Source organism: Rhea pennata, chromosome 2, assembly GCF_028389875.1.
Source record: "Rhea pennata isolate bPtePen1 chromosome 2, bPtePen1.pri, whole genome shotgun sequence".
NCBI classification, from domain to species: Eukaryota; Metazoa; Chordata; class Aves; order Rheiformes; family Rheidae; genus Rhea; species Rhea pennata.
The window spans coordinates 125,126,083-125,151,569 of record NC_084664.1 but is presented as its reverse complement, the minus strand read 5'-3'; the positions used below and the strand labels follow the sequence as shown (position 1 = coordinate 125,151,569).

Sequence of the window (25,487 nt, the reverse complement as noted above, 5' to 3'; positions counted from 1 at the left end):
GCAAATGATCTGTCTCATTCAAAGCTGATTTAATGAAGAAGTACGTAAATAATAATGCCATGTGTAATTCAATATTTTGGCAGTATTTTAGTCAGCATATGTACCACATTAGCCAAACTTGCCTGAAAAATACTATAGCTGAAGGAAATGAAAAACAAACCGATATTAAAAGAAAAAAACAAATAAAGAAACCTTTTAAATATACATTCCTTTCCTATGATTTAATATTCTAATAGATTTTTTTTTTAAAAAAGATAACATTTAAATATGGCTTATTCTGTTACAGCAAATCTTGTTTTGTTGGTTTTCTTTAAGAATGCAGATATCGACTGAGAACTGAATTGCATGTTCAATTAAATATACAGGTTGCATAACCCAATAACATCAAAGGTGGAGCTGACTAGAAATAGTGATCTGAATTTGTTTTTAATTTAAAAATTTGATTTAATTAGAGCTAAAGTGTAAAAGAAATGCTCTGCAATGAAGAACATTGAAAGAAATTCCTTTAGTAATCTTCTGAATTCCAGAATTTCTATTTATTTTGTGGCTTTTCTCATTGTAACCTTTTTGTTATTCTATTTTATAGCAAAAATATTTTGCACAATTATGGCAGTTGCGATAATGCATTGTAGAACCTGACATAACGCAACTGAAGTACTCCAATTTTTATTTTATTGGAAATGTAGAAATCATTAACATACTTTAATCAATAGTAGATTCTATTTACTGTAAAGGTACAATGTTTGAAGTGATTCTGTTACACTGGATGGAAATACCTGGCTGGCGGTTTGAGCCAATATGTGTTTTGAATCACCTTTGGTATGGAGAAGCAATGGTTACATAGTTTTTGTTGTTAGCTAAATGGTGAGCGATGGTTATTTGGTGATACTGGGTCATTTGTTCTAGAATAACCAGTAGGGAATGATATGTGGGCACGATATCAATCCATTTCAGACGTGGTTGCATCCAGTCAGTGGTTTGGGCCAGTGGGAAACAGGAGGCCTATTTTCTAATCCTCATGAGCCAGATTTGGTCCAAGGGCCTGAAGCCAGAGTGCATTTTAGATATACTCTCTTATCCTTTAAGGCAGTGCTCCATCAATGTTGCTTGTTGCAAGTACTTTTTTTCTTCTGTAGTAACATACATCCCTTCTACTAGCAGAAGGGAGAATAAGCAGGAGGTTGCCTCTGGGGCCCATGGCTCAGTGTAGCTGTCTAAGATTCTGGAAGGTGCTCTCACAAAAATGGAAATACTTCAGTGGAAACGGCCATCTCCTACATTAATTCCAATCCTAGCTTAAAAAAGGCAGATGGAAAAACTAAAGACAGATCCCTCTCACCCTTGCTGATTAAAGGTGAGAACTCTAATCAGTGATTGATTGCATGTATCATTATACACAAACAATGCTGCTTTCTGTTGTCTCTTTTTTAATTTCTTTTTTTTTTTTTTTTTTATCTTAAGGATTCTGCTAGAGTGGCTCTGACAAACGATGTAGCCAAAGGTGGATGTACAAATTCAGGCATTCAGCAGCATCAGTCAGGGTTCAATTGATTTTGCATGTCTTCCATCTGTGGAAGCACAAACATTTAGGGAATTTTTTGACAACTTCAGATACTTATAAAGTAACGTCTCCAGAACAGTGGGTTCAGGAATCTAAAATGGTTCTTGGAAACAAAAATCTCATGGTGGATCTGCTCAGGACCATGTTTTCTTCAGCAGTTTGTGGGGAAGGTCTGAACTGGCTTGAACGTAGTGTTTCAGTGATGCTAGTAGGAAGGCATTTTAGAACATACATAGCAGACTAACAGCATTGTCTGTTCTATGGCATTGAAATCACAGAATAAGAGAAGACAAAGTGGGATACCCTGCAGCTAGTGTATTGCACAACTCCAGTTGTGCTTCAGCTGGAGTAAATGATTATACACCTATTCCGGGGATGAGGGATCAGGCCTTCCAAATCAATGCTTCTTCTTTACTCTGAAGCTTAATTCCTGCTTGTTCCAAGAGTTTTAGAGTTAATGGATAATTTTTGTGGGTTATATATGTTGATATGGGTAAGAAAATCCATTTAAAACAGAGAGGACTCATTAACATAATAAGAAACACAAGGTATGACATCCAGGGCAGCAGAAATTCCTGGAACACATGCAGAACTGCTATTGGCGGTAAGATTTCTTTTTTTTTTTTTTTTTATGAGAGTAATAGAGCATACTAGAGTCTGAGCCTCAGTCAACAGCCCATGACAAATCAATGCTATGTAGACAGAATCCATCGATGTCTATCAAGAAAAGCTGCCTTTAGAAATTCACTGCTTCCAAAGAAGAACCATTATTTTACTGATAGATCAGAAATAACTGGCAGCCTGCAAGAACATAAATCAGGATTCATTATCTCAATTATCTGATTTTTTCACCAGCACATATAGTGCTGCTCTTCGCATTAGATTGAATAGAGAAATTCTCAGCAGTTGCAACCTTTCTGAAGATGAAGTAGGTCTTTTCCAGCTTTACACATTAAAATTCTTGATTTTTGCTCTAAAAGTACTCTTAGGAAATTACTACATGTTTTACAATGGTGGAAAGTAGCAAAGGGGACTTGATCATGTTAAATACTAGCACAGAGCCTGACTGTGTAAGCTTTCTGTGCAACTGAACTTTCGCTGCATTTTACAGGAGTTTTGCATGAGAAGGGCTCTGGCCCTGAATGGTATGAGAGTCTAGTGGGAGAATTCAGTAAGATGATTTTACATCCCCTCAGCCCAAGGCACTAATTAAGCTATCTTGTACAGATCCTATAACACTCCCCCCCCACCCACCCCAAAGGGAAAGGAAGTAAATAATTACAAACACTGTGCTGCTTAAAAGCAATTACCTGCTTACTAGATGAAGTAGATACCCTTTTCCCCTTCCCCTTGCTAATGAAACTTGTCCAGGAAAAATTTACAAAAAATTTAATTTAGTGTTGCATTACTATTAATATAGAAAATATCTTTTTTTGTGTGTGCTATGCTATGCACTTGTGATATTTTTCTCAGTTTTAAGTATTTTCATGTATTGTTATTATGGCAGTGTCTGATAATTGCAGCTATATGAATTTATTTCCATGAATCAATGATCTGAGAAAAAAAATATATATAATCATTGGAAAACAGCGCTTAGAATTACAAACGCACAACAAAAAAGCTAAGTATTGAATTGGCCTATTTAAATACATTATGTTTACAAAAATGTTTGGGTGAAATAAAAGCATTTAATTAAAAAATATAGAAACATTTTGAATTGATATACATGCAATGAGGTATGTATTTTGTTTACAATTTTTGTTGAGAAATCTTGCTCAGTTACAGGCTAGCTGAAGTGATAAAAGACTGTATTCCTTTATAAAAGAAATTGTAAATCTGCAGTTTTCAGTATTGCTTTCACAAATATCTATGTTTATTCTTACTGTATCGTGCCACAGTTGAAGTTTAAATCTGTGTGTTTAAATGTTAATTTCTCATCATTGCTACAGTTACAAACCATACCACTGCAGGGGCTGGAGAGGTATTTTACTGTGGAATTACGGTATAGTCTTTTAATGGTTCAGACAAGTTGATAGTGACTGGATCACAAGGTCTCATGTTTGGTGAGGGGAATTTTTACTTATTATTCTGCTATTGTTTCTTCTAACAGCTTTGTAAACTATGGAATTCCTTTATTGGTTTGTTTGTTTGTTTGTTTTTAAGAGAGCATATTGGATGAAAATTGGTAAAGGAGCAAGACAGGGTTATCTTAGGGAATAATGTAGAAATAACATTAAATGAAATAAATGCAGTGCAAAGTCCTGCATTAAAATAGCAAGTTTACCTAGGTTTGGTGAGTTTTGCTTACTGGAATGCCCAGTCTTCACTGTACAATCATAGGTAACAATTTTGTAAGGATTTGAGAAGTTTTACAGTGTTCCTTTCCTCCATCACAGAAGCATTAATCAAGTGGGCTTTTCTTTCTTTTTCTTGGTGAATTACCTCATTGCTGCCCAATAAAATCACTGAACTACTCAGCTGCATCATCACTGGCTGGGGTAGCAAAGAGTACAAAGAAAGAGAAAAGATTCAGTGTTCCCAACCCTATCACTGAATTGACTTCCCAGTGAAATCCTTTTTTGCTAAGACTGATGCTCTTCAGTTTTACATAGAAACATTTAAACCTTTAGGAACCTATTTTTTATTCTTAAAGGCATTATTACACTCATTGTTTGTGTTCATTTTAATAACATCCTTGCTTAGGGACAAGTATTGTTCTGCAAAATGTCCATCAATTATTGAACAATCTTTTTTGATACTGTTTAACACTGAAATTACTGTACGATTTATTGTTTTATTGAATTAAGGGACTTTAATAATGGATGTGATCAGTCAGGAAGACTGCCAGATGGCATGTAAACTTGTCTGTAACTCAAAAATTCCTGCCTTCCATTGTGGCTATTCAGAATTGGGCAACTTCTCAAAGCCCAGTTGCTCTAGTGAAAAGAAAGTGCAGTATTTGCATTGTAAATCTGAAACATCCAGAAGAAACTGAAAACATTCAATACTAAAGTAGAAGTACTGTAATCAAAACTAGGTTAAAAACTGCAGTTATTCTTCAGGATTTTGTATGTGGAATTATACTTCTCTGTGTAGTTAGAATATTGACAGCTTTTGTAGAGCTTGCCAAAGTGAGGTTATGCCCAATGCTGAATTAGATCAATGAGAAGTCCTTGAGAAAAATATGATGTATTTAAAAGAACCTGGAGTTTAGCATGCACATTTCTGCTACTGGTTTAACAGCTTGTGACAGTAAATCAATCCTATCTAGTATTCTGCATACTTGTCTGGTAGGTACATCTACAGACACCTCTGAAATCCATGGTTTTTGTGCATTCAAAGTTTCATTTCATTTCCTCTTGAGAAGAAAATGTTAGCAGTTGACTAAAAAAGGAAGAAGGTATGTCTTGCATATAAGGAGTCAAATATAAAAGGTATGATGGAGGCAGCTTATATGTTATTGCTTTATTGAAACAAGTCATTAGAGATCCAAAAGTTAATCAAGCAGAAAATTGTTGGAAACCTCATTTAAAGAAATAACAGTTGTTGGTGGGAGCGAGGGAGAAGGAGCACTGGGGTGTATGCATCCATTTCATTTAAACCCTAATGCATCCAGGGGTTTACAGCTGTTCAAAGATATATAACTTTTCTCACCTGTTTAAACCACAGTCAAACACTATTTTTTTAATGCATAATCTGTTCAAAATATGTAATACTTTTTATGAAATGATTCATAGAAGGTTGATTTTGTAATTCTTTATCATGTAGACTTTCAAGCCATTTGATTTAGTCTGTATCAGCAATATCAACAATAGATAAAATTTAAAGGAAAAGGTCTGGAAATGATGTAAATTGATGCCAGAGACTTCAGTAAAGCTATGTCAGTTTATATCACAAAGAAAAGGAATTTTAGAGAGAGATAGGCAGAAAAGTGAAATATTAAGAGAAGAAGATCTACAGGCTTTATTCATTAAAAATTCATTTAAGTTTGTTGCTCCTGTTCTTTCTTGAGCACTACGTTGGATAGATATGGCTTATTAAAATGGATGTCTCCTGAAAAGAATATTTTTGACATGTTATCATCCTGTCAGTCTGACCATACTGGCCATACTTCGAAGCACAGTGACAGGAGTAATGCCTGTGAATTACTGAGGCAAACTAGAAGTGTCTCATGCAATGATTCAGTGGATGTACCTTACTTTTTTGTGTGTGAGGAGGTACTCCACCACATATCTATATGGATATATCCTTGTGTATTTTAAGTTCCAATTCAGCATTGCCTCGTGTGATTTTAAAGTTCTCTATGACTTTTCCCCTTCCGATGTCAGGACCTAAAGTCTGCCTTTATATACTTCCTGTTCCACTCAGATCCTTTAATGTCTAGTTTCTTTTGTAAATATAAATATATGAAAATATGTGTGCAGATTGTCTGAAATACATTTTCATCATATAATGTATACCATAAACCACATACATCAATCGGTGCATAGGATGCTTTGTGCTCATTCAACAGCAGCTGATCAGTATTTTGTTTATTTTTCGGTTTATGAGCTATTTTAAACTACAGCAACAAATACAAAAAAATCATCCCCAAAGGCAGCATCTAGTCTAGAATATATTAGCACAAACAACTAGAACCTAAACAAATTATAAAGAATGGAAAATGGTGATTTATGGATACACTATGTATACGTATTTTGTATGTGTTAGTAAAAAATAACAGTTTATCTGTGAGGAATATTCTGACTGTAAACCAGGAGATTTGATCCATAGCCTCACTTGGCCACACTGTGCCAGCGTGATCTTGGGTAACCAGTTCTCTGTGAGTCTCAGCTGTCTTTATGCAAAATGGAAATGATTTTACAGTAATGTAAAATCCAATGATGATTATTAGTAGCTCAATTATTACAACAATGTGGTGAGTATGCACATTATGGTCCCCTTCAGTATGATAAAATATGTATCCATTTCATATTTTCCAGGTTTAGCAGAATATTTTAGTTTTAGCAACACTTTTCCTTTATTAGGTGAATAAATAATAAAAAAATATGAGGAAGGGCATACACTCACAAAGTTGAATGTCCCCTTGATAAGAATCCTTGTGTCAAATAGAAGCTATTGAACAGCATCTCTTGACAAAGCTTTTTGCAGTATTTTATAAATGAATTGGATTGATAAGGTTTGAAAAAATAGGCAACACAGTTTGAAATGGAATGGGCATTGAATATTTTAAAAGAGACTCCTTGTATCAGAATGATACTAATGCTAATAAAACCCCCTCAAATGTCTTTTTTTTTTTTTTTTTTTTTTTTTTTTTGCAAATTTTTGAGTTGTTCCATTGTTCAGTGATTCTACAGGGGAAATATCATTATTCCTAAAAAATTTAATACTGTATTCATCCAGTTATTCTGTCTTGTTGCAGAGGATCTTGATGACCTAAGAATGGAAGGAGTAACAAGTGTGATGTCTTCTGGGAGCAAATTCAATCAAACTCGAAGCGCTCATCCTGCTGAGCCTCAAGCAAAGGTCACACTGAATATCTGTGCAAGATGTGCCAGGTAAAAAGCAAAGCGAAACCAGATCGTGCTAACCAATACATTATTTTCCTCCTGTTTCCAGATATGCATTCTGCTTAGTGATGGGCCAGGTGATGACCTCTCCTGTGCTGAAAGAAAATTACTTAGCTACTGGCTACCCTTTGATCTTTGGCAACTCGGTTGTACAATTTATGTTTATGCTTGATATGTCACATCAGCAATGAATCGAAAAATATAGCTAGTCTGAGGCCTTACTTCACAGCTTGAAACTATTTTAAGCCTTTCTGTCTCTGAATTTCATTAGTTATTTGAGCTTCTGTGGCTTTCAGGGGATGAATCAAGGAATTTAAAGGTTCAAATCCAATTTTAAAAGCACCTGTACAAATGGAGATTTAGTTGCACAGGTGCAGTTCAGAATTTCATATAGTTGCTTCTTAGCACTTCATAATCTCATCCTGTTTCACCTCTGAGAAAGAATTTAGTGAGACTGAATCCTCTTTGGTTTTGGCAGCTGGAAATAATTCTTGCATTTACAGTAGGAGGGCCAAATAAACAGGGTGGTGTTCCTGTAGCCAAGTCAACTTGAGAATGCAACACTAACAGAAACCCCTTAAATTTCTTAGATGCATTCTTCTATGTAGACAAAAGCTCATTTGGAGAAAGGCTTTAAGCCTGTTTAAATGACAAAACTAGCCTTCTCACCCTTCCCTTAATGGTCCAGATTAGAAAGAACAATACAGAGGCATGCCAATTTTATCTGTATGCCTTTGCCAGTGGGTGCTCCTTTGTGTAGTTTGAGAGGGGATTAGCTGCTTGTAAATAAAAAGCAACCTGTGGTGAAATTAAGTCAAATTTTGGCCATATGCCACTCTACATTTTTTTTTGTTTTGCTTGAAAATTGCTACTTTTAAAAAACACTTATGGAGCAAGAGGGGCTTGAAAACACTTTATAATGCTCTGGGAGCATAACTACAGGCATGCTGAATCACCCGTACAGTAACATCTTTTTAGCTGGGTTATGATGGCTCAAAAGACATTACTGAAAGAGCAGTAGTGATTAGGCTGCCTTGTAATTCTAGGGACTTTTGCTGCTAGCAGTGTGGCCTTACACCATAAGAAAAGAGCGAACATACTAGCCATGGAATCCTTATGTTATAAAATGTTTCCAAACAACTAGCTACATGAAAGTGTTACACCTTTTTTCAACCGGCATTCATTGCCCATGGAGTAACAAGTAGTAAGGTAAGAAAAAGGAATTTTTTAGTTTTCTACATGTTTTTTTTTTTTTTTTTTTTTTTTTTTTTTTTTTTTGAACTGGTCTAAAATGTTGCTTGGATTACTATGAAAGTTAATTAAATTTGAAGTTCCCTGAAGTAGCCACTAATAGCGGGTACCAAGATACTATATATCTATTAAGTCCTTCACACCAGGGAATAAAGGCCTCACATCTTGAGCCATACCTAGCAACCTTGGCTATCACTATTGTTCTTTAGCTGGCGGTTCTACATGACTCAGAAGTTTATGAGTTGTGAGAGAAAGATCTCATAAAATCCCCTTTTCTCACTCCACTTTCATGCTCAGAGAATGCAAAGTAGTGCTTTGTTTCACCTATACACCTTTATTTCATTTCCTACTTTGTTTAATGAAGCTAGTGAGGAACTGGATGATCTCTACTTGACTGTGTTATACCATTCTTTCAATTTCTGAGGAAATCAAGAATGTGCCAGCTCAACAATCAAAGGAAAATCTAAAGAGGGAAGTGGAAATTGCTGTTATACTCAATGATGAAAAAGCTAACATTCTTCAAGATGATAAAGTTTATTCTCCTGGAGCTTTCATTCATTCTTCTTGCTGTATTTGAGGAGGCCTTTCCCCTCTTATTCAAGATATGGTTCTTAGTGCACTTAGCTATGTCTTTTTGTAGGTCCACAGTGGATTTGTCCAGTGCCTTCTACCCTCAGCAGCTGATGTAGTGGGTAGAGACAGTTGCATGAAGCAAATGGTGCCAAAGGCCCATAGATTTTTTCATTTGCTTCCAAGTGCAATTCAATATGCTGTTACTCACTGTAGTAACCAATGGAAATTTTGTATTTTGAAACCACAGCCTGAGTATTTGGGTCATATCTATGAAGGTTCCTCAGTGTTTGCATTTATCTCTTTCATTATTATGACAAAGCGTAGCTTTTGTCTTAAGGCAAAAATAAAGATTCTAGTATATTATTGGTACTGTACTGTTTGTATGTAAATACCGTGGGATTTGATCATAGGCAGATTTTAATACAATTTAAAAAGAAATAGAGATCAGTTTAAGTTGCTGTTGTGCATCCTATAGATACAATTTAACAAGTATCTTTCCTCTTAACTTTGTTCTTTTTTTTAGTTGCATAAAGCAAATGTGACCCTATTAATGGCAGCGGGTGTTCTGTAGGTAATATGGCTTGTCAAATCAGGTTACTTTTACTGCAGGTATTTTGGCTCTCTGTAGGGGGAATGTGACTTTTTACCTGAAATTTGACTGGCAGAGTTCCAAATGTTAGGAAGTGTATTTCTTGGCTCAGACAAAGATGTAATTTTACTCTTGGCATTGCATAACATAGTTGTTTCACCTTGCTATATACATATATTTTAGTGTTCCACTCCAATTCTACTCTACAGCCAAATTACCACCAGCGAATGACACATTTCCATGGACATTGTGGAGCCCTTCTGAGAGGATTTCATTTAGATGGTTAAGGATTCCCCACTATTAGTTTTGATTAATCTTTCATATAATCATTAATTTCTTTGGTCTTAGTTGGAAAGGATAAATTCCACCCTAATTCTTCATTAAAATCCTGTGTAAGTTTTATCATGTGCATATATATATATATATATATATATATTTTTTTTTTGCAGATCATTATAGCTCCCTCATTATCTGAGAAATAGATAGAACTAGTCTGTGGTTATGTATAGGTTTCTTTAGCCTGGGATGAGTGCTGGTTTAGTTCTATATGTCCACTGAGAGCCCCTGGAATAGAGCATCGTACAACAATATGTTTTATCTCTTCTATAGCTTCCTACAAATGGACTAAATATGAGGATACGCTGGTTTGGGAGAGTAGTGGTCTTGATGAACATACTGAAATACTTATCATCTGATTTCATTTAGCTCATTTTTAGGTCCCTTTATACAGCTTAAATGCATGAGAAAATCAGGATCCAAATCCCAGAATTTAACAACAAGGGAACAGTATTAGCAGCTGTTGGTTCTGTCTTTCTCTTTCAGTACAGCTTTATTCCTTTTGTAGTAACTGGCATTTAGTTTAAGCTAGTACTAAATGTTCTGTGTAACCGGTTTTCTGTGATTTTTCACTGGGCTGATATTTTACTCAGTAATATGTCCGCCCTTTGAACTTACCTGTGCTATTTCCGATGCAGTGTTTGACACAGTGTCAGGGGGAAGATCTTCAAATGGAATGCCAAATGGGGATAAATATAATTATAGTTTTAAATCTGATTTGTTACCAAGTTACTGCATTTCAAATAACATCCAGCTTATATTATGGGGGGGAAACTGCAATGCTGTTGCAGTACTGTATTTGACAGAACATTTTCCTTTGCCCTAAATCTCTCATACAAAAAAATAAGAGCTTTTTCAAGAACTGTAAGAAATGAGACTGAGAATGGGCATAATTTGAACTAGCGTGAAAAAGCTTTTAAAAGTTTTAGAAATTGGTATCTAACTTTGCATGTTGATAATTTCATCAGTCCTCTTCAAATGATAGATAGAATCATCAGGGCTCAGATTAGTAATTTTAATAAAAAGTAAAGTTCTCTACCCAGACATTTAGGAGATAAAGATGTAGGATTCTTTCAAGCTATCACATCAAGCTGTTTTGTATAGCTTATGATTAAAAAGAAAAATGGAGACAGAGGAAGAAAAATAAAAGGAGTGATTAATTCTCCTGGACTATAAAGAGGTTGTTGACTGGAATATAGCTGTAAGAAACAGAGAGCTTACTGTTTTCTGTATAGATGTTTCACACACGGTGAGTGAAATGCAGATGGATAACAGCTTTAAGAGGTTTTTCAAATGGGGAAGTAGCTGTAGAACAATGTTATTCCCATAGCTACTCTTGGACTACAGTGCAAGTTAAGCAGCATATTAAGTCACCTAAATAAAAGGGTGACATCATTCACAAGGTGGAACAAAACAAGGTTCATAGATTACAGAAAAAAGGGGCTATACAATAACTGTATTTGGAAGGTTTACTTATTGCAATTTAGACAGGAAAATTAACAAAGACAATTTTAGTGCAGATCTCTTTTGATTAAAGCTTTTGCAACAAAAATTCCATTTTCATCAAAGGACATAACTATACTGACTGATTTGTAGAACAGACTAACTGATTCTGTAGCATGGTTTTGTGGATCTTTTCTCGTTTATGGGCAAAAGAAATGAATTTCACATTTGGCTGATGAGTAAAAATAAGACATTCTTATATACAAGGAAAGCTCATATGGGTTAAATAAAGGTCTAAATGACAGTATAGAAAACCAGACAACTGTATCATATTTTTTCACATTTTGTGACTTGTGCATTGAGAGTTTTACAAGAGTTTTGCCAGTTATAAGATAAAATTAATGTGTTGTTGCCATTTGAATGAATTTAAGCCCCCCCCCTTTTTTTGAAGGACCACCCATTCGCCCTGTATGCCCACTGCCATGCTCAAAAGTTAAATCTTGTTCTCGTGGAGTCTTGCCAGTGCATTCCTGGAAGTAAGAAGCTTTTTGTTTTTAGTAGTGCAAGGGCTGCATTCATTCTTTGTAACATCAATAGAATACAAAAAAGGAGATGCATGTGATTAAAAAGGAAATGGGATTATAGAAAACATACCGTGCCACAAGTTTGAAGGCTTCTGAGTGAGAATGTTGGGAAGGAGTGCTAGCTGCATACAAATGTAGGTTTGAGATGCACTATATTTGATTAATACTTTGCTCTAAGATTAGATAGAGCAAAAACACAACATCTTAAAGTTTCTTAACATATTAGAGGAGTCAAATGTATAGGTATAAACAAAATACAGATACATTAAGATGGTAAATGTGGCTTTTCTAACAGAAACTGTTGGGATGTGAAATATAGCTAAAGCCTAGTAACTTGTGTACTTGAGTTGCTAATACACAATAAATTTAATGTTCTGTACATGCTAGCGTTTACACTTTCTCTTAGGAAAACTTAGCAAAAAGTCCTCAAAAATTCTCATGTCAGTTGCCTTTTCCTGTGACACTTTCTTTATTTTATCTAAGAATGAACTTACTTGTCATCTACCTGTAAGTGTATCTTTGACTCCTTTTAGGAGGTTTCTCTTCCCACTAGTCTTCAAGTTAGCTCATTTATTTACCACGACAGTTAACTTCTCTTTAATCATCTAGATTTTTTCAATAACTTAATAATTTGTATTCTCCATGATGGAGTCTCCATGACTTCCATGGATACTTGGAACATAGTTGAATAAACTTAATAGTACTGTGTGAAAATTAAGAACCGTGTGTGGGTGCTTTGAAATACCCAGCCAGCCTTTAAGTAAATCTTCATGGGAACCATGAAAGTGTGAGGAAGGAGAGAAGAGAATTAAGGGGATCAGTTAGAGGAAAGTTGTTGGGAAGCTTAACTAAAATTTCTGTGCAATTACATTAACCAAAGACATACATTCCTACAAATCTGTCATAATTGCAAAATAACTGAGAATAGAAGTGTTGTCTGAAATGACCATGATACATCTCTTTAGCAAAGAACAGAATAAATTGTTTAGTCAGGGAATTCTCTAGCATTAATCTAACTTCAGCATTTGAGATTCTTACAGAGGAAAAATTTGTATGGTGATGCTTTATCTGACTATCCCAAAGCCATAAGGATACTAATGAGACTTGAGGTCATTAAAAAGCCATTTGGTGGAAAATTTGATAATGAGCTATGCAGACAATAGTGTCTGAAGCTTGACAAGTGGATCTTATGTAACTATCAAAAGCAAAAAAGCTGATGACTGTAATTAGAGAAGAGACTGCTGTTCAACAAGCCATGCTACTGTATGTGCTGTTCACAGACAACCGTACAGAAACTCCAGACAACAAAGAGAGAAATTAATGAAAGCACTTATCTCTGTGAGGAAGAATGAACATAAATACTAACAAAAGACTACATTTAAAAAGCAGTTAAAGATGTTGGGCTCCTGGAAAGTTTCCTCAAAGGAAGGAAGGAAGGAAGAGAAAACCGGACTTCCTCAATCGGAGCTGTATGCCAGACCCTATCCTTATTGCTTGTCTGTCCTCATTGTCATTGTGTTCCTTGTGCAGAAGCTATCAGGATGACTGACTTGTCTTTTGAAATGAGCTCTCCTGTCTTGTCTATTTATGTAATCCAAACTGATTATGCAGCTGGGGATGGAAAACTGTCAGGGAATGGGTTTTGCACCATATAGCATTGAGATAGAGTCTGATCAGGTGGGGTGCAGAAGAGGGGCAGCCTCTGGCATCCCATATTGGTGCCATAGATCCTGGAAGAAGGGAGGATAAAGAGCCTTGCTATTGGTGTATGTTTTAATAGGTGGCCTAGGTTTATGCTTTGTCAAGTTAGACCAAGTCACCCCCATTAACTTTTGTCCTCCCCTTTCAGCAAACTCCAAAGGGAGCAGTCCCTTGAAAACAGGTACAGAGCTAATAGACATTAAACATCATTGTCCCTGAACAGTTTGTCACTTATTCTGGGTCAAGCATATGTAACAGTATGGGTGAAATGATAAAATGGAAACCTAGCTGGAAACCTGGAATGGATATTTCTGCTTGTTTAAAAGTTCCTTAGCTGTAATATGAATTTGCAGAACTATACAGGGATAGTATTTGGAGAACTGAATTTAAAGGTGGTTCAGGTATATTTAAAGAAACTCATCTCTTTAATTACAGTGATAACATAAACCAAGATAATATGGAATTAGGTAGAAGAGGACTCAGTTGCTGGGAATATAAAGTGATCTTTTCTAAACAGAACTAGGAGTAAAACATTGCACATGTGACTATATAGGATACTTTTAAAGCTTCCTCTTTTTGTTGACTTTATTTTCCTTCCTAATTTTAGTGTTTTGTGGGGAGTGACCTAGAAATGGTGGATACACGAATGCATGTGATTAGAAATTGTGAGTTTAAGGACAGTAAATTTCTGATATCAAAATCATGATGTAATGTGGTATATCCATTTGGAAAACCTTCCTCTTTACACCCAGACCATACTTTTGACTCTTTTAAATAGCTTTCTTTGCTGCACCCTAAAGAAATGTTTGCGTAAATGTCTAGTGAGTATTCTTTTAGCACAGAAGGTGCAGAGCATATAGATGACTTGTATCTGAATCATTTATTCTGTTTCACACATTTTGTAATCTTCTAGTTTTTACTGACCTCTTGATTTTTGAATCATTATGATCCCTTTTTCTCTACTAGCTTTATTCTCCATGGTGGATTTTAAGACATTAATTTATCATTTTTGCACATTTAAATGGCTGTTGCTTTGTTCACAAAACATGTATCTTTATTTACATGCTCTAGATGACCCTGCTGAGCAGGGAGTTTAGACTAGATGGTCCCTGCAGAGGTCCCTTCCAACCTTACTGATTCTATGATTCTATGATTTGATGCATATCTGTGCCTTTTAAACACAAATGTATCAGGGAACTCCTCATCTCCCAGGTTTTGAATTTTATTTGTTTATTGTCTTTATAAAAGTCTTTTTCATTGTGCAAGTATCTTTGACACATGTAAATGTATAAAGCAAACAGCCAATTTTGCCTTTAGTTGTGCAGCAGAAAGATAGGAGACATGAAGATAGCCTGTCATACAATTTGCATTTATAATTTATTGATAATATACAGATTTATCAGAAAGACTAATCTTACAAATCCTCCATATGACCCCTCATTTGGCTCTGTACCTAGTAATATAATAATGGAAAATCGATATGGATGTATGTGTGGTTTTTTGTAGGTATGTGAATAAAAAATAGGTTTTGTTGGTCTGTCCAGTAATTGTAAGGTAGGCTGTGTGACTCAGTCTTTCTAGCAGAAACTTTTTGCTTTGTTAGTATTCCTAAAATTTGAGGTCAAATGACTTCAATGTTCCAGAGGAAAAAATGTTTCTAAATTAAAAGTCGAAATCTCTCAGATGGGGAAAATTCTCTGACTGGAGTTCATACCCAGACTATTGTGAAGCCATAAATGTTATTTCTTCAAATTTGACCTAAATTTTTGATTATATAAACATTTTTTCCTTCTCTATCTTGCATTTCTTACTAGCTTTTTCTCTGTGTACTATTTCTAAGTGACTACAAGTACAGAGGAGAAAGTGCTAAACATTCCGGATAACTTGTGTCACTATTTTTTTTTCCTTTATGTTTCTTTTTTGTATTCTTAATTTTACTGGACTTTGTGTTTCAGATAGCTGAATTTTCCTCATGTTTGTTTGTGCCAGCTTCACAAACCTTATCCTGTATCTCCCAAACAGTCAACAACTTAAAGTTTAGGGAGAGCAGCTATCAGGCAGAGAATGTGAGGCATGTTGGAATAATGCAGTGGATTTCAGAAAAGTAAAGGACTTGTGTGCGCTACACAGAAAAAGTTGTTTCTTTAAACAATGAAAGGATTGGAAAAATGTATTACTCTGCCATCAGTAATCACAAATCAAATTTTATCAAAGTGTTTTATCTCTTCCTTTAAACAGTGGCAAACAAACAAATGAAACTCTGTGTATTAGTGCACTTTAACTTCTAAAAATTTCCTTCAACTACAGAAAATTGTGGAGAAAAAAACATGTTATTCCTTTTGCTACTTAAAATTTTCTACAAGGTAGAAAAATTAGAAAAATTTCAAAAAAGAAAAGAAAAGGAAATACATTGTGTATGCATGTTCATTAGGTGTATCTGAACCCTTTGACTGCTATTTATTTCATATTTAGTGACAAAAGAGAGGATTTTTAAAGGTGTCATAAGGAAGCAAATCTTTAGTATGTTTTTTAAATCACAGTAAATATATTTTCCATGCAAAAGCTCTTTAGCTCACCTTACTTTTGACAGAAAAAAAAATCAGTCAAAAAATCTTAGTTTTCTGGTTGAGTTGAGTCTGAACAGTGATCAGTTTTTCCAACCTTGATCCATAAATAACCATAATAGTGTCTTTATTGTCTTCTCTTGATTTCGTAACTATTAAATAAACCACTTTATCCTTTCCTTTCCTTTTTGGATTGGTGTGCCACTTTGGTACCTTATTTTTTCTAGTTGCAATTATTACATTTATTTGAATACTTTCCAAAGAATAAGAACGTACTCAAGAAAAAGAATAACTCAGAAGAAGTTTTTATGGGTCTTAGTAGTCATAATAAAGGACATAAATGAATTTTGAAGAGTTAGTTGATTGATTTGTTAAATTGACAGAGTAATAATGCTAGTTTTCCTCTTCTGTAAACATTACCTAGTTTTTCACTGACTAGTGTTTTCTTTGAATATCTTACTATATGCAAAATAAACAATAGCTGTTGTAATTGCAAATTATTTTTGTGAGTTCATAGATCCGAGATTGACCTCTGCAATGCACCAGATACTATCATTTTTAATCCTAAACTTTAATCAATTTAATGGCAAGCTCCCCTTGAGTATTTGTTTTAAAAGAATAAGCAAAGTATCTTTATTTTCAAAATCTTAACCCTGTTGTGGGAAAGGAACAAGATAAGACAGGAGATTTATACCAAGTATTCAGTCAGAAAGTCCAGGAGGCATAGACTTTTTTTCCTCTTGTGTTTTTTTTTTTTTCCCTTCAAATTTTCCTCCTAGGTAAATCCAACAAGCAATAATTTCAGACTTCAGAAGTTCTACGGGATGCTATGATAGTCAAAACGTTCTCTGTTACAAAAATTAAGCAAACTGTCAATAAAACAGTATTTCCAGACAAAGCATGTATCTTTCTGAAAAAGTGTATGTCTATATCCTTATGTTATATAATACTTTTAGAGATGAAGCATTTCCCACTGAGTTTGGTTTAACAGCTCTAATATTTCCTTAAAGGCTGTGTATAGGGTAGAATTGTTGTTTTTGACACAAACGATTGTCAGTTGGTACAAGAAACATGGAAGAACTCTCTCTGTTTAAAGGACAATGAATATTTATGTGTATGTACGTGCACATATGTATGACTTTCTGTATACACATATGCACTCACAAAATTAAATATGTATTAGGAGGTATTAGAATGCTGCTGAGTGCAATCTTTAATAAAGGAACCACATATAATTCAGACAGCATCGATTTTAGAGTCAGAGAAGCACTTTATACTCAAGAATACATTTGTGCAAATGGATAGTGGTACTTGTAAATATATGTAGCCTGTGTAAATAAAATTTGGCTGTATGTGCAATTGCATCTTACACATACACACTTAATATTGTTTTTTTGATAGGACTGTTTTTGGAAATGTGGCACTTACTGCACCAAATTCACCTCACTATACCCCTGCTATAACCTCAGTGTCTGAGAGTTATTTTCTGGTGTTGGTTATTAAGGAGAAATACAGTATAAGATGCTATGCATTAGTAACATCTCACTACAACATCTTCTCTAAGAACTATTGATCAGCTATAACTAAATTGACTTTTTCTTACCTCCAGCTGCTTGTAAAAAAAAAAAAAAAGAACTGGGAGGAGAAGGTTCTAAATATTCAAAAAAATGCTGTTCAGGAATCCTGGAGACTAGGCTTAAAGGACTTTTCACTTCTTTTGAATGTACCAGGATTGATTGACAATAATGGGATGGATAGGACCATATTTGAAAATGAGGTTAGTACTGCTTTGTCTTTACCTAGCCCTGAAAAATTATTACAGAGTTTCTTATTTAATAGAGGGTAAAAACCATTTCATCCTGTCTTTCAATTGCAGTTATCATCAAGAGACCTCCTTTTCTGTTTACGTTTAACCCCGCTCTAATAACTTCAGAAGCCAAATGTTTTCCCAAGCCTTTCTCTGCATTTTTTCCTTGCCCTCTTTGATATGTGCCTTGCAAGGTAATTCTTCATGGCCATGTTCATAGATTCTTTCTATTTAGTGATACACACAGTGGTGCACGTGCGCATGCACACACACACACACACACACACACACTTCTACAAATTTTAGAAAAAATGGTTCACAAGGGAAGAAAGAGTGTTAAGTCTGAAAAGACCAGCAAAGATTGTAATTTTTCTTCTGTGAGATAATGGTTTTAAGCCAGCAGAAGATAAAAGATTGCCATAAGAATGGCTTAATTCCCCTTCCTGTAAAAGGATTAGATAATTCGGTCTCTCTATGGATTCCTTTCTCTGGGAAGTGTGTTTCTACTTTTGGTTCTTCTCAGAAATGTACTTATTTAAATGAACAAAGACCTACATTCAGATGTTTTGAAAAGGCAAAAAGCACACAGAAAAGATTATTTTTCAGGCTGTGTCAATGTATAACTTTTGCTCAGCAAGTGAATATTCTAGTGTTACTGGCTGAAAACATTATGGCTCTAAATTATATACTGGTGACATATACACTTTCCACAAAAATCCTTGAAGAGTGACTGGAAAATACTACTTTCAATTTGCAGAAAGAATGGACTACAACCAGAACTCATTTTTAACTAATGTTACCATGAATTTTCAAATCAATTGCTGTATTTCAGTGTCCAATAAGTAAAGTCTTTTTGAAAGTGAGTGCAAAAGTAAAAGACAGATTTGTTTCCCATTGGTATCGGTGAAAATGGAGTTATTCTAGATTGTACTGTACCTCAGATCAGGGTGTAGCTCAAAGAGTATCAGTGCTGTACGTCTCACATGAATAGAATGGATGGTGATAACAGTGCACTCCTGCTTGCAAGCTCTGCCTGCTGCTTAAAATGTATTTAAAGGAATTACATATCTCAGCAAGGGAGCATGCTAAATGTATTGCTTATTTTGCTGGATTCTATTCAGAATTCTGTTAAATATTGCATTTAACGTTATTCTGCATTTCTCTAATCTTACAACTTAATTTTAGAAATATCTACCTTACTGGATAGTGTTCTGCGGGATAACCCAGCAGTCCTCTTGCTTCATTTCCATTTAGTGGAGATGCTTCCTGTATTTTAGTCTGTGGTGAAAATAAAAGCTATAATACTGGGGTTGTTTTTGTTTTCATTTTTGTTTTTTCTTTTTCGAATATAACAAGATGATATGTTGCAGAGCTTTCCAGTTACTGCTTTATGCCTGAGAGTGGCAGCCACTTCTATTACTTACTAAATTCACAGTCCTCTGTTATTTTATTTGCACCTATAGGTCTAAGGCATTTTTCTTCTGTAGTTTATTGATCAGAAATTTGTACAAACTTCTTTCAAAACCTAATCTTCTTTAGGAAGCTGGAGTATAGCTAAGGGAGATGGAGAGGTTTACCAGCAAAGGAGTGCTTTCGCCTATTATTTAATAATAATTTTAATATAATTTTACCAGTATATTAACTGACATAGTTTGTACCAGAAAACTGACATCTTCTTGCCTCTGTACCTTGAAAGGAGTAAGGATTTTGCTGGCACATATTCAACGTTTTTGTTTATGTGAAAGACATTAGTAGAACAAATGAAGTAGGTCAGAAATTCCTGGCATTATATTCAGGTGCTGGAGAAACTTTGGATTTCACACTAGTATAACTAGTGTGGAACTTGAAGAGACAGAAAGTCAAGATACATGAGATCAGAATTTGGATCAGTATGTTTGGGAACAAAGAGCAAACTAAACTCACCATATTATAGGCAAGTCAGGACAAGAAATGATTACTAAGCTTGGAGCATGGTTACCTGTGTGGTGTTGAGGTTGCTAGGGAAAAGTAAAAGAAAGCATTTGTTGTAGCCTAAAAGCAGCAAGCTTTCAAGACTTTGGTTCTCTGACCTCTGTTGCTATGAATTCCTAGAATGATGTGTGTGTTTGTTTTAGGGAAATTGTAGGTCAGTATTACAGTGATATGAGAGAGAGATGTCAGATGAAGAGGTAGCATTTCAGAATTACAGAAAGGAAGCACCTGAATAAAAAAAAAAGTCCAATTTACCCATCTCCTAATCTGTGACTCAAATTTCTTTTGGTTGCCAAAGAAACATCATCACGTTATGTTTCTGTGTCTATTTTGTTAATAAATTCTTGATAGTCTTTAATCATACAAAGTCTGTGTTATGGTTTTTTGAACCACATTAATAACTACTTCAGCAAGTGAGGTTTTTTTTAAAGTAATTCCTCCTTAAAAAATGTTAAAATCATTGAAATATTCATTGGGATTTGTTCAAGAGCATGGTTAACCTACTTTGAAATAATTTATGCAAAATAAGTGATTCAACAGACCAAAATCCCCTTAACTGGGGTTCTAATATAAACATGACATGACATGAATGCAGGAACAAGCAGACTGTATTGTCTGAAAATGAATGATATGTTGGATGAGTGTTCAAGCTCAAAGCGAAGTTGGTCTTCTAGAATAACTGCTCATATTGTGCCATCTTTCTTTCCAGCTGCTAACTAAAGAAAAATAAGATTCTCTCAGTATTTTCTGTTGATAGTGCTGATGTGGTTGCCACTGGGGTGTTACTGTATATTTGAAAAAGGATGGCAGGAAGGCTAGGTGAGTAGGAAGGATAATAAAGGTAGTCTGGAGGCATTCCCTATATTAAGATATTCCACCAGAGAAGCACAAGAATTCTCTGAATGCAGGAACAAGTTCTCTGAATGTGGGAATGGGTCTTTTTGGATGACCAGTCACAACAGAAGTTTGGGACTTAGTTGCACTTGATCAGTCTCGCAGCTGAACTCTACCAGGCAGCACACTCAGCAGAGCTCAACTACCAGGCAAGAAGTGCAGATCTGTGTTGAATCCGTAGCCCACCTGTGTGTGGGTAGAGTACCCCTCATACTAAACTCACATAAAAAATATTTAAATGCTTCACATTTAATCTCTGTAAAATTCCCCTGGAACATCCTGTCATCTTGAAAATTGATCCACATTGAAACATTTATTGCCATTAGTCTGTTTTATTTCACTTGGTTTTGAAACAAATGAAACTAGAGTAGGAAATAGTATTTGATACTCCTTTAGGGTACTGCTGCTTGCACTAGCAGAAGGATGAAGTCAATGCCTCAGTTCTTTTCCACCGCTGTAATCATAGGGATTTACAAGCATTTCAGTAAGACTGTTGGTAACTGTAGTACCATGTAACAATGTGTTCTGAGGTGTACGAAGTAGTCAGAACTGCCAAGGAAATTTTACAGCTGTTAAAAAAGAGGATGTAATATTACTCAAAATGAAGCCCGGCATAGGTTATTTCACATAGTCTAATTGGTGAGAGGTTATGCAACATAAAGCATGGCATTGGCTCCATTTTCATTTTAGTTTAGCGATTAAAGTACAAATAATGGTTTAATCTTAGACTTTTTTCATCTGGGTAAAATACAATTACTTTATTGTAATCTGCATTATGATGATATGCACAGTTCTCTAATAATCTGCAATTTTGGGAAAGAAAATCATTCTAAATGCTCCAGGTCAGCAATTCACTTAACTTTAAACTAAGGAGTAATCTATTTAAGTAGGCATGTTGCTGAATCAAAACTACAGCATTTGTTTTATATCACCTTTGTGCATGCAGAAATAATTTTTCATTTTTTTATTGAAAACTTGAGATAGCTGAACCTTCAGACAGGCAAAAAGAGCAGATTTTTTTTAGGTTTTAGTTACTCCCACTTTCAAATACTGTACTGCTACCAGTAGAATAATTAACATGATAGATAAAGGCGACTTAGGTGCAAATCATATCAAATATTTTAGAAGGTGATAACTCTTAAATGTCTGTGCAATATTACTCTTTTAAGAGATACCAAGTCAAGAGGAAATATTTTCCTAATTTAAATCTAACATATTCTACATTTTATTTTTGCTGACATTAATCGTTACCATTTCTTAGATAAAACTATGTGCTTATAGATTGTTTAGGAGTGTGGAAAGATCTTTTCAAAATAGTAGATGAAAAAAATTGTAATTGCAATCTTGACTTTATTTTTTTCCTTTTTTGGTGTTTACTTCTACTGATGAGGTGATACCTCATCATGCATGACTCAGTGAAGGAGCATAGCCCAAATATTTTTGTCACCTTTTTGCCTACAATATTTTCTTCATCATGCTAGCAGTATGACCCTGTTGTGCGTGTGCAACACACACACACACACACAAACACAGACACGCCTGTTTGTGGTGACAGACCTATTCAACCTTGGTTGTAGAGACCCTGGATGTTTTGTCTGAACAAGTTGTACAATATACACATATGGGCCAAAAGAAATTGAAATATGTACCTGAAGGGTTTTTTGCAGCTTTTGAAGGTGTAACATGCAGCTGTTTGAGGATAACTGAAATAGTGGCCTCAAAGCAAGAGATGACTTTATAAACATAATGTATGTAGGAAAATGGTGGTAATTAGGTACCAAGTTTCAATTCCTATTAAAGAAATAGTTTCTAAAATATTAGTAAGATGATAAATTTTAGAGAACTCATGTTAACTTTTTATTAAAAGAAAACATATTGAAAACCAGACAAGATTTTCAAAGCCAGCCATCAGTCTGGAAAAGTTTGAATTTCTTTAGATTGCTTTGCAAACAGGGATATGACTCTTTTATACATTGCTCTTCTTATAATTACTTTTTCCCAACTAATGGAGGGAAAGTTCTACTCAACATTTTGATATTACTTTACCTTCATTTGCCAAAGGGATTTCTATCTATGCAATAAGGAATCAAATCTATTTTGGAGTATACACTTACTCCTCTGTGCAGCTATTCCTCAAGAAAGAGTTGGAGATGAAAATGTGTTCATAGGAGCAGGGACTAGATAAGTGAGTCTCATAGTTTAGGCCTTCCAACATTAGTGACATACATCCCTATGAGTAAGAAGTGCAGCAAAAGGGGCAGGAGACCTGCATGGGTGAGCAAGGAGCTCTTGGCCAAATTCAGACAGAAGAAGAAAATACACAGAATGTGGAAGAGGGGACAGGCTACTTGGGAGAATTATGGGAATGCAGTCAGAGCGTGTAGAGATGCAGCGAGGAAGGCTAAGGCCCAGCTGGAATTGAGTCTGACAAGGGATGTCAAGGACAATAGGAAGGGCTTCTTCAAATACATCAACAACAAGAGGAGGACTAGGGAAAATGTGGGCCCACTACTGAATGGGGCGAGGGCCCTGATGATAAGGGATACAGAGAAGGCAGAGTTGCTGAATGCCTTCTTTGCTTCAGTCTTCACTGCTAAGGGCAGCCCCCATGAATCCCAGAACCTGGACGTGAGGGAGAAAGTCTGGAGAAAGGAAGACATTCCTTTGGTTGAGGAGGAAAGGACTGGAGACCTTCTGGGCAGGCTAGACATCCACAGATCCATGGGACCTGATGGGATGCACCCATGGGTACCGAGGGAGCTGGTGGATGTTGTTGCCAGGCTGCTCTCCATCATCTTTGAGAGGTCCTGGAGAACTGGAGAGGTGCCTGAGGACTGGAAGAAAGCCAATGTCACTCCAGTCTTCAAGAAGGGCAAGAAGGAGGACCCAGGCAACTATAGGCAAGTCAGCCTCACCTCCATCCATGGAAAGGTGATGGAACAGCTCATTCTGGATGTCTCCAGACATATGGAGGAAAAGAAGGTGATCAGAAGAAGCCAGCATGGATTCACCAAGGGGAAATCTTGCTTAACCAACCTGATTAATAGCCTTCTCTGATGGAATGACTGGCTGGGTAGATGAGGGCAGAGCAGTGGACATTGAGTACCTTGACTTCAGCAAGGCTTTTGACACTGTTTCCCATAACATCCTCCAAGAGATGCTCAGGAAGTGTGGGTTAGATGAGTGGACAGTGAGGTGGATTGAGAACTGGCTGAAAGGAAGAGCTCAGAGGGTCGTCATCAGTGGTGTGGAATCTAGTTGGAGGCCTGTGGCTAGTGGCATCCCCCAGGGCTCAGTACTGGGTCCCATCCTGTTCAACTTTTTCATCAATGACTTGGATGAGAGGACGGAGTGCCTCCTCGGCAAGTTTGCTGATGATACCAAGCTGGGAGGAGTGGCTGACACACCTGAGGGCTGTGCTGCCATTCAGAGAGACTTGGACAGACTGGAGAGCTGGGCAGAGAAGAACCTCCTGAGGTTCAACAAGGGCACCTAGGGAGAAATAACCCTAGGCACCAGTACAAGCTGGGGGCTGACCTTCTGGAGAGCAGCTCTGCAGAGAAAGACCTGGGAGTGCTGGTGCAGGACAGACTGACCATGAGCCAGCAATGTACCTTTGTGGCCAAGAAGGCCAATGGTCTCCTGGGGTGCATTAGGAAGAGTGTTGCCAACAGGTGGAGGGAGGTGATCCTGCCCCTCTACTCAGCCCTTGGTGAGGCCTCATCTCGAGTACCGTGTCTGGTTCTGGGCTGCCCAGTGCAAGAGAGACTTGGAGCTACTGCAGAGAGTCCAGCGTAGGGCTACGAAGATGATCAGAGGGCTGGAGCACCTGCCCTCTGAGGAACGGCTGTGAGAGCTGGGCCCCTTCAGCCTGGGGAAGAGAAGACTGAGGGGGGATCTTATCAATGTGTACAAGTACCTGAAGGGAGGGTGTCAAGGGGACGGGGACAACTCTGTTCAGTTCTCCTGTGTGACAGGACAAGAGGCAATGGGTAGAAATTGAAGCACGGGAAGTTCTGCCTGACCGTGAGGGGCAATTTCTTCCCTGTGAGAGTGACGGCACACTGGACCAGGTTGCCCAGAGAGGCTGTGGAGTCTCCTTCTCTGGAGATCTTCAAGGCCCGCCTGGATGCAACCCTGTCTACCATGCTCTAGGTGACCCTGCTGAGTGGGGAGGTTGGACTAGATGATCTCCAGAGGTCCCTTCCAACCTTACTGATTCTATGATTCTATGATTTGCAGCATAGTGCAACACACTTTCCTTAGAAGACATTCAGCAAGAAGGAACCTGGAAAGAAATCAACATAAACAAGGATAGATTTGAAAATATATCTCTGAATATAGAATCAGCTTGTGAAGGCTTCAGAAGCTCTTCTAGATGCATGCTTCTATCTGGTCTATTTTTTAAGATTTTTTTTGTTTTACTGTGGAGGTGTTATATAAATAGTATTACTTCTGAAGAAAAGATCAGAATAGCCCTAATAGTAGCATTCTCTTGGCAAGCAAGAGTAAGTTTGTATATACTTACTGTACACCCACTGACCCAATTCACCTACCCATTTCCTCCTACTTAAATGTATGTAGTTTTGTGAAGAAAATGAGAATAACTTCAATTGTTCATGTCTGATTTGGGGGGGGGTGGA

At 36.3% G+C, this 25,487-nt stretch overlaps 1 protein-coding gene across 1 annotated transcript in view; it reads left to right on the top strand.

The window, feature by feature from the left end:
- The window catches only part of C2H8orf34 (chromosome 2 C8orf34 homolog), a 135,763-nt gene that overhangs the window by 89,464 nt on the left and 20,812 nt on the right, over positions 1 to 25,487 (top strand). Inside the window, exon 8 of the mRNA XM_062568535.1 lies at positions 6,984 to 7,119. Within this exon, the coding sequence (XP_062424519.1) occupies positions 6,984 to 7,119 (136 nt within the window). The remainder of the gene's footprint in view (positions 1 to 6,983; positions 7,120 to 25,487) is intronic.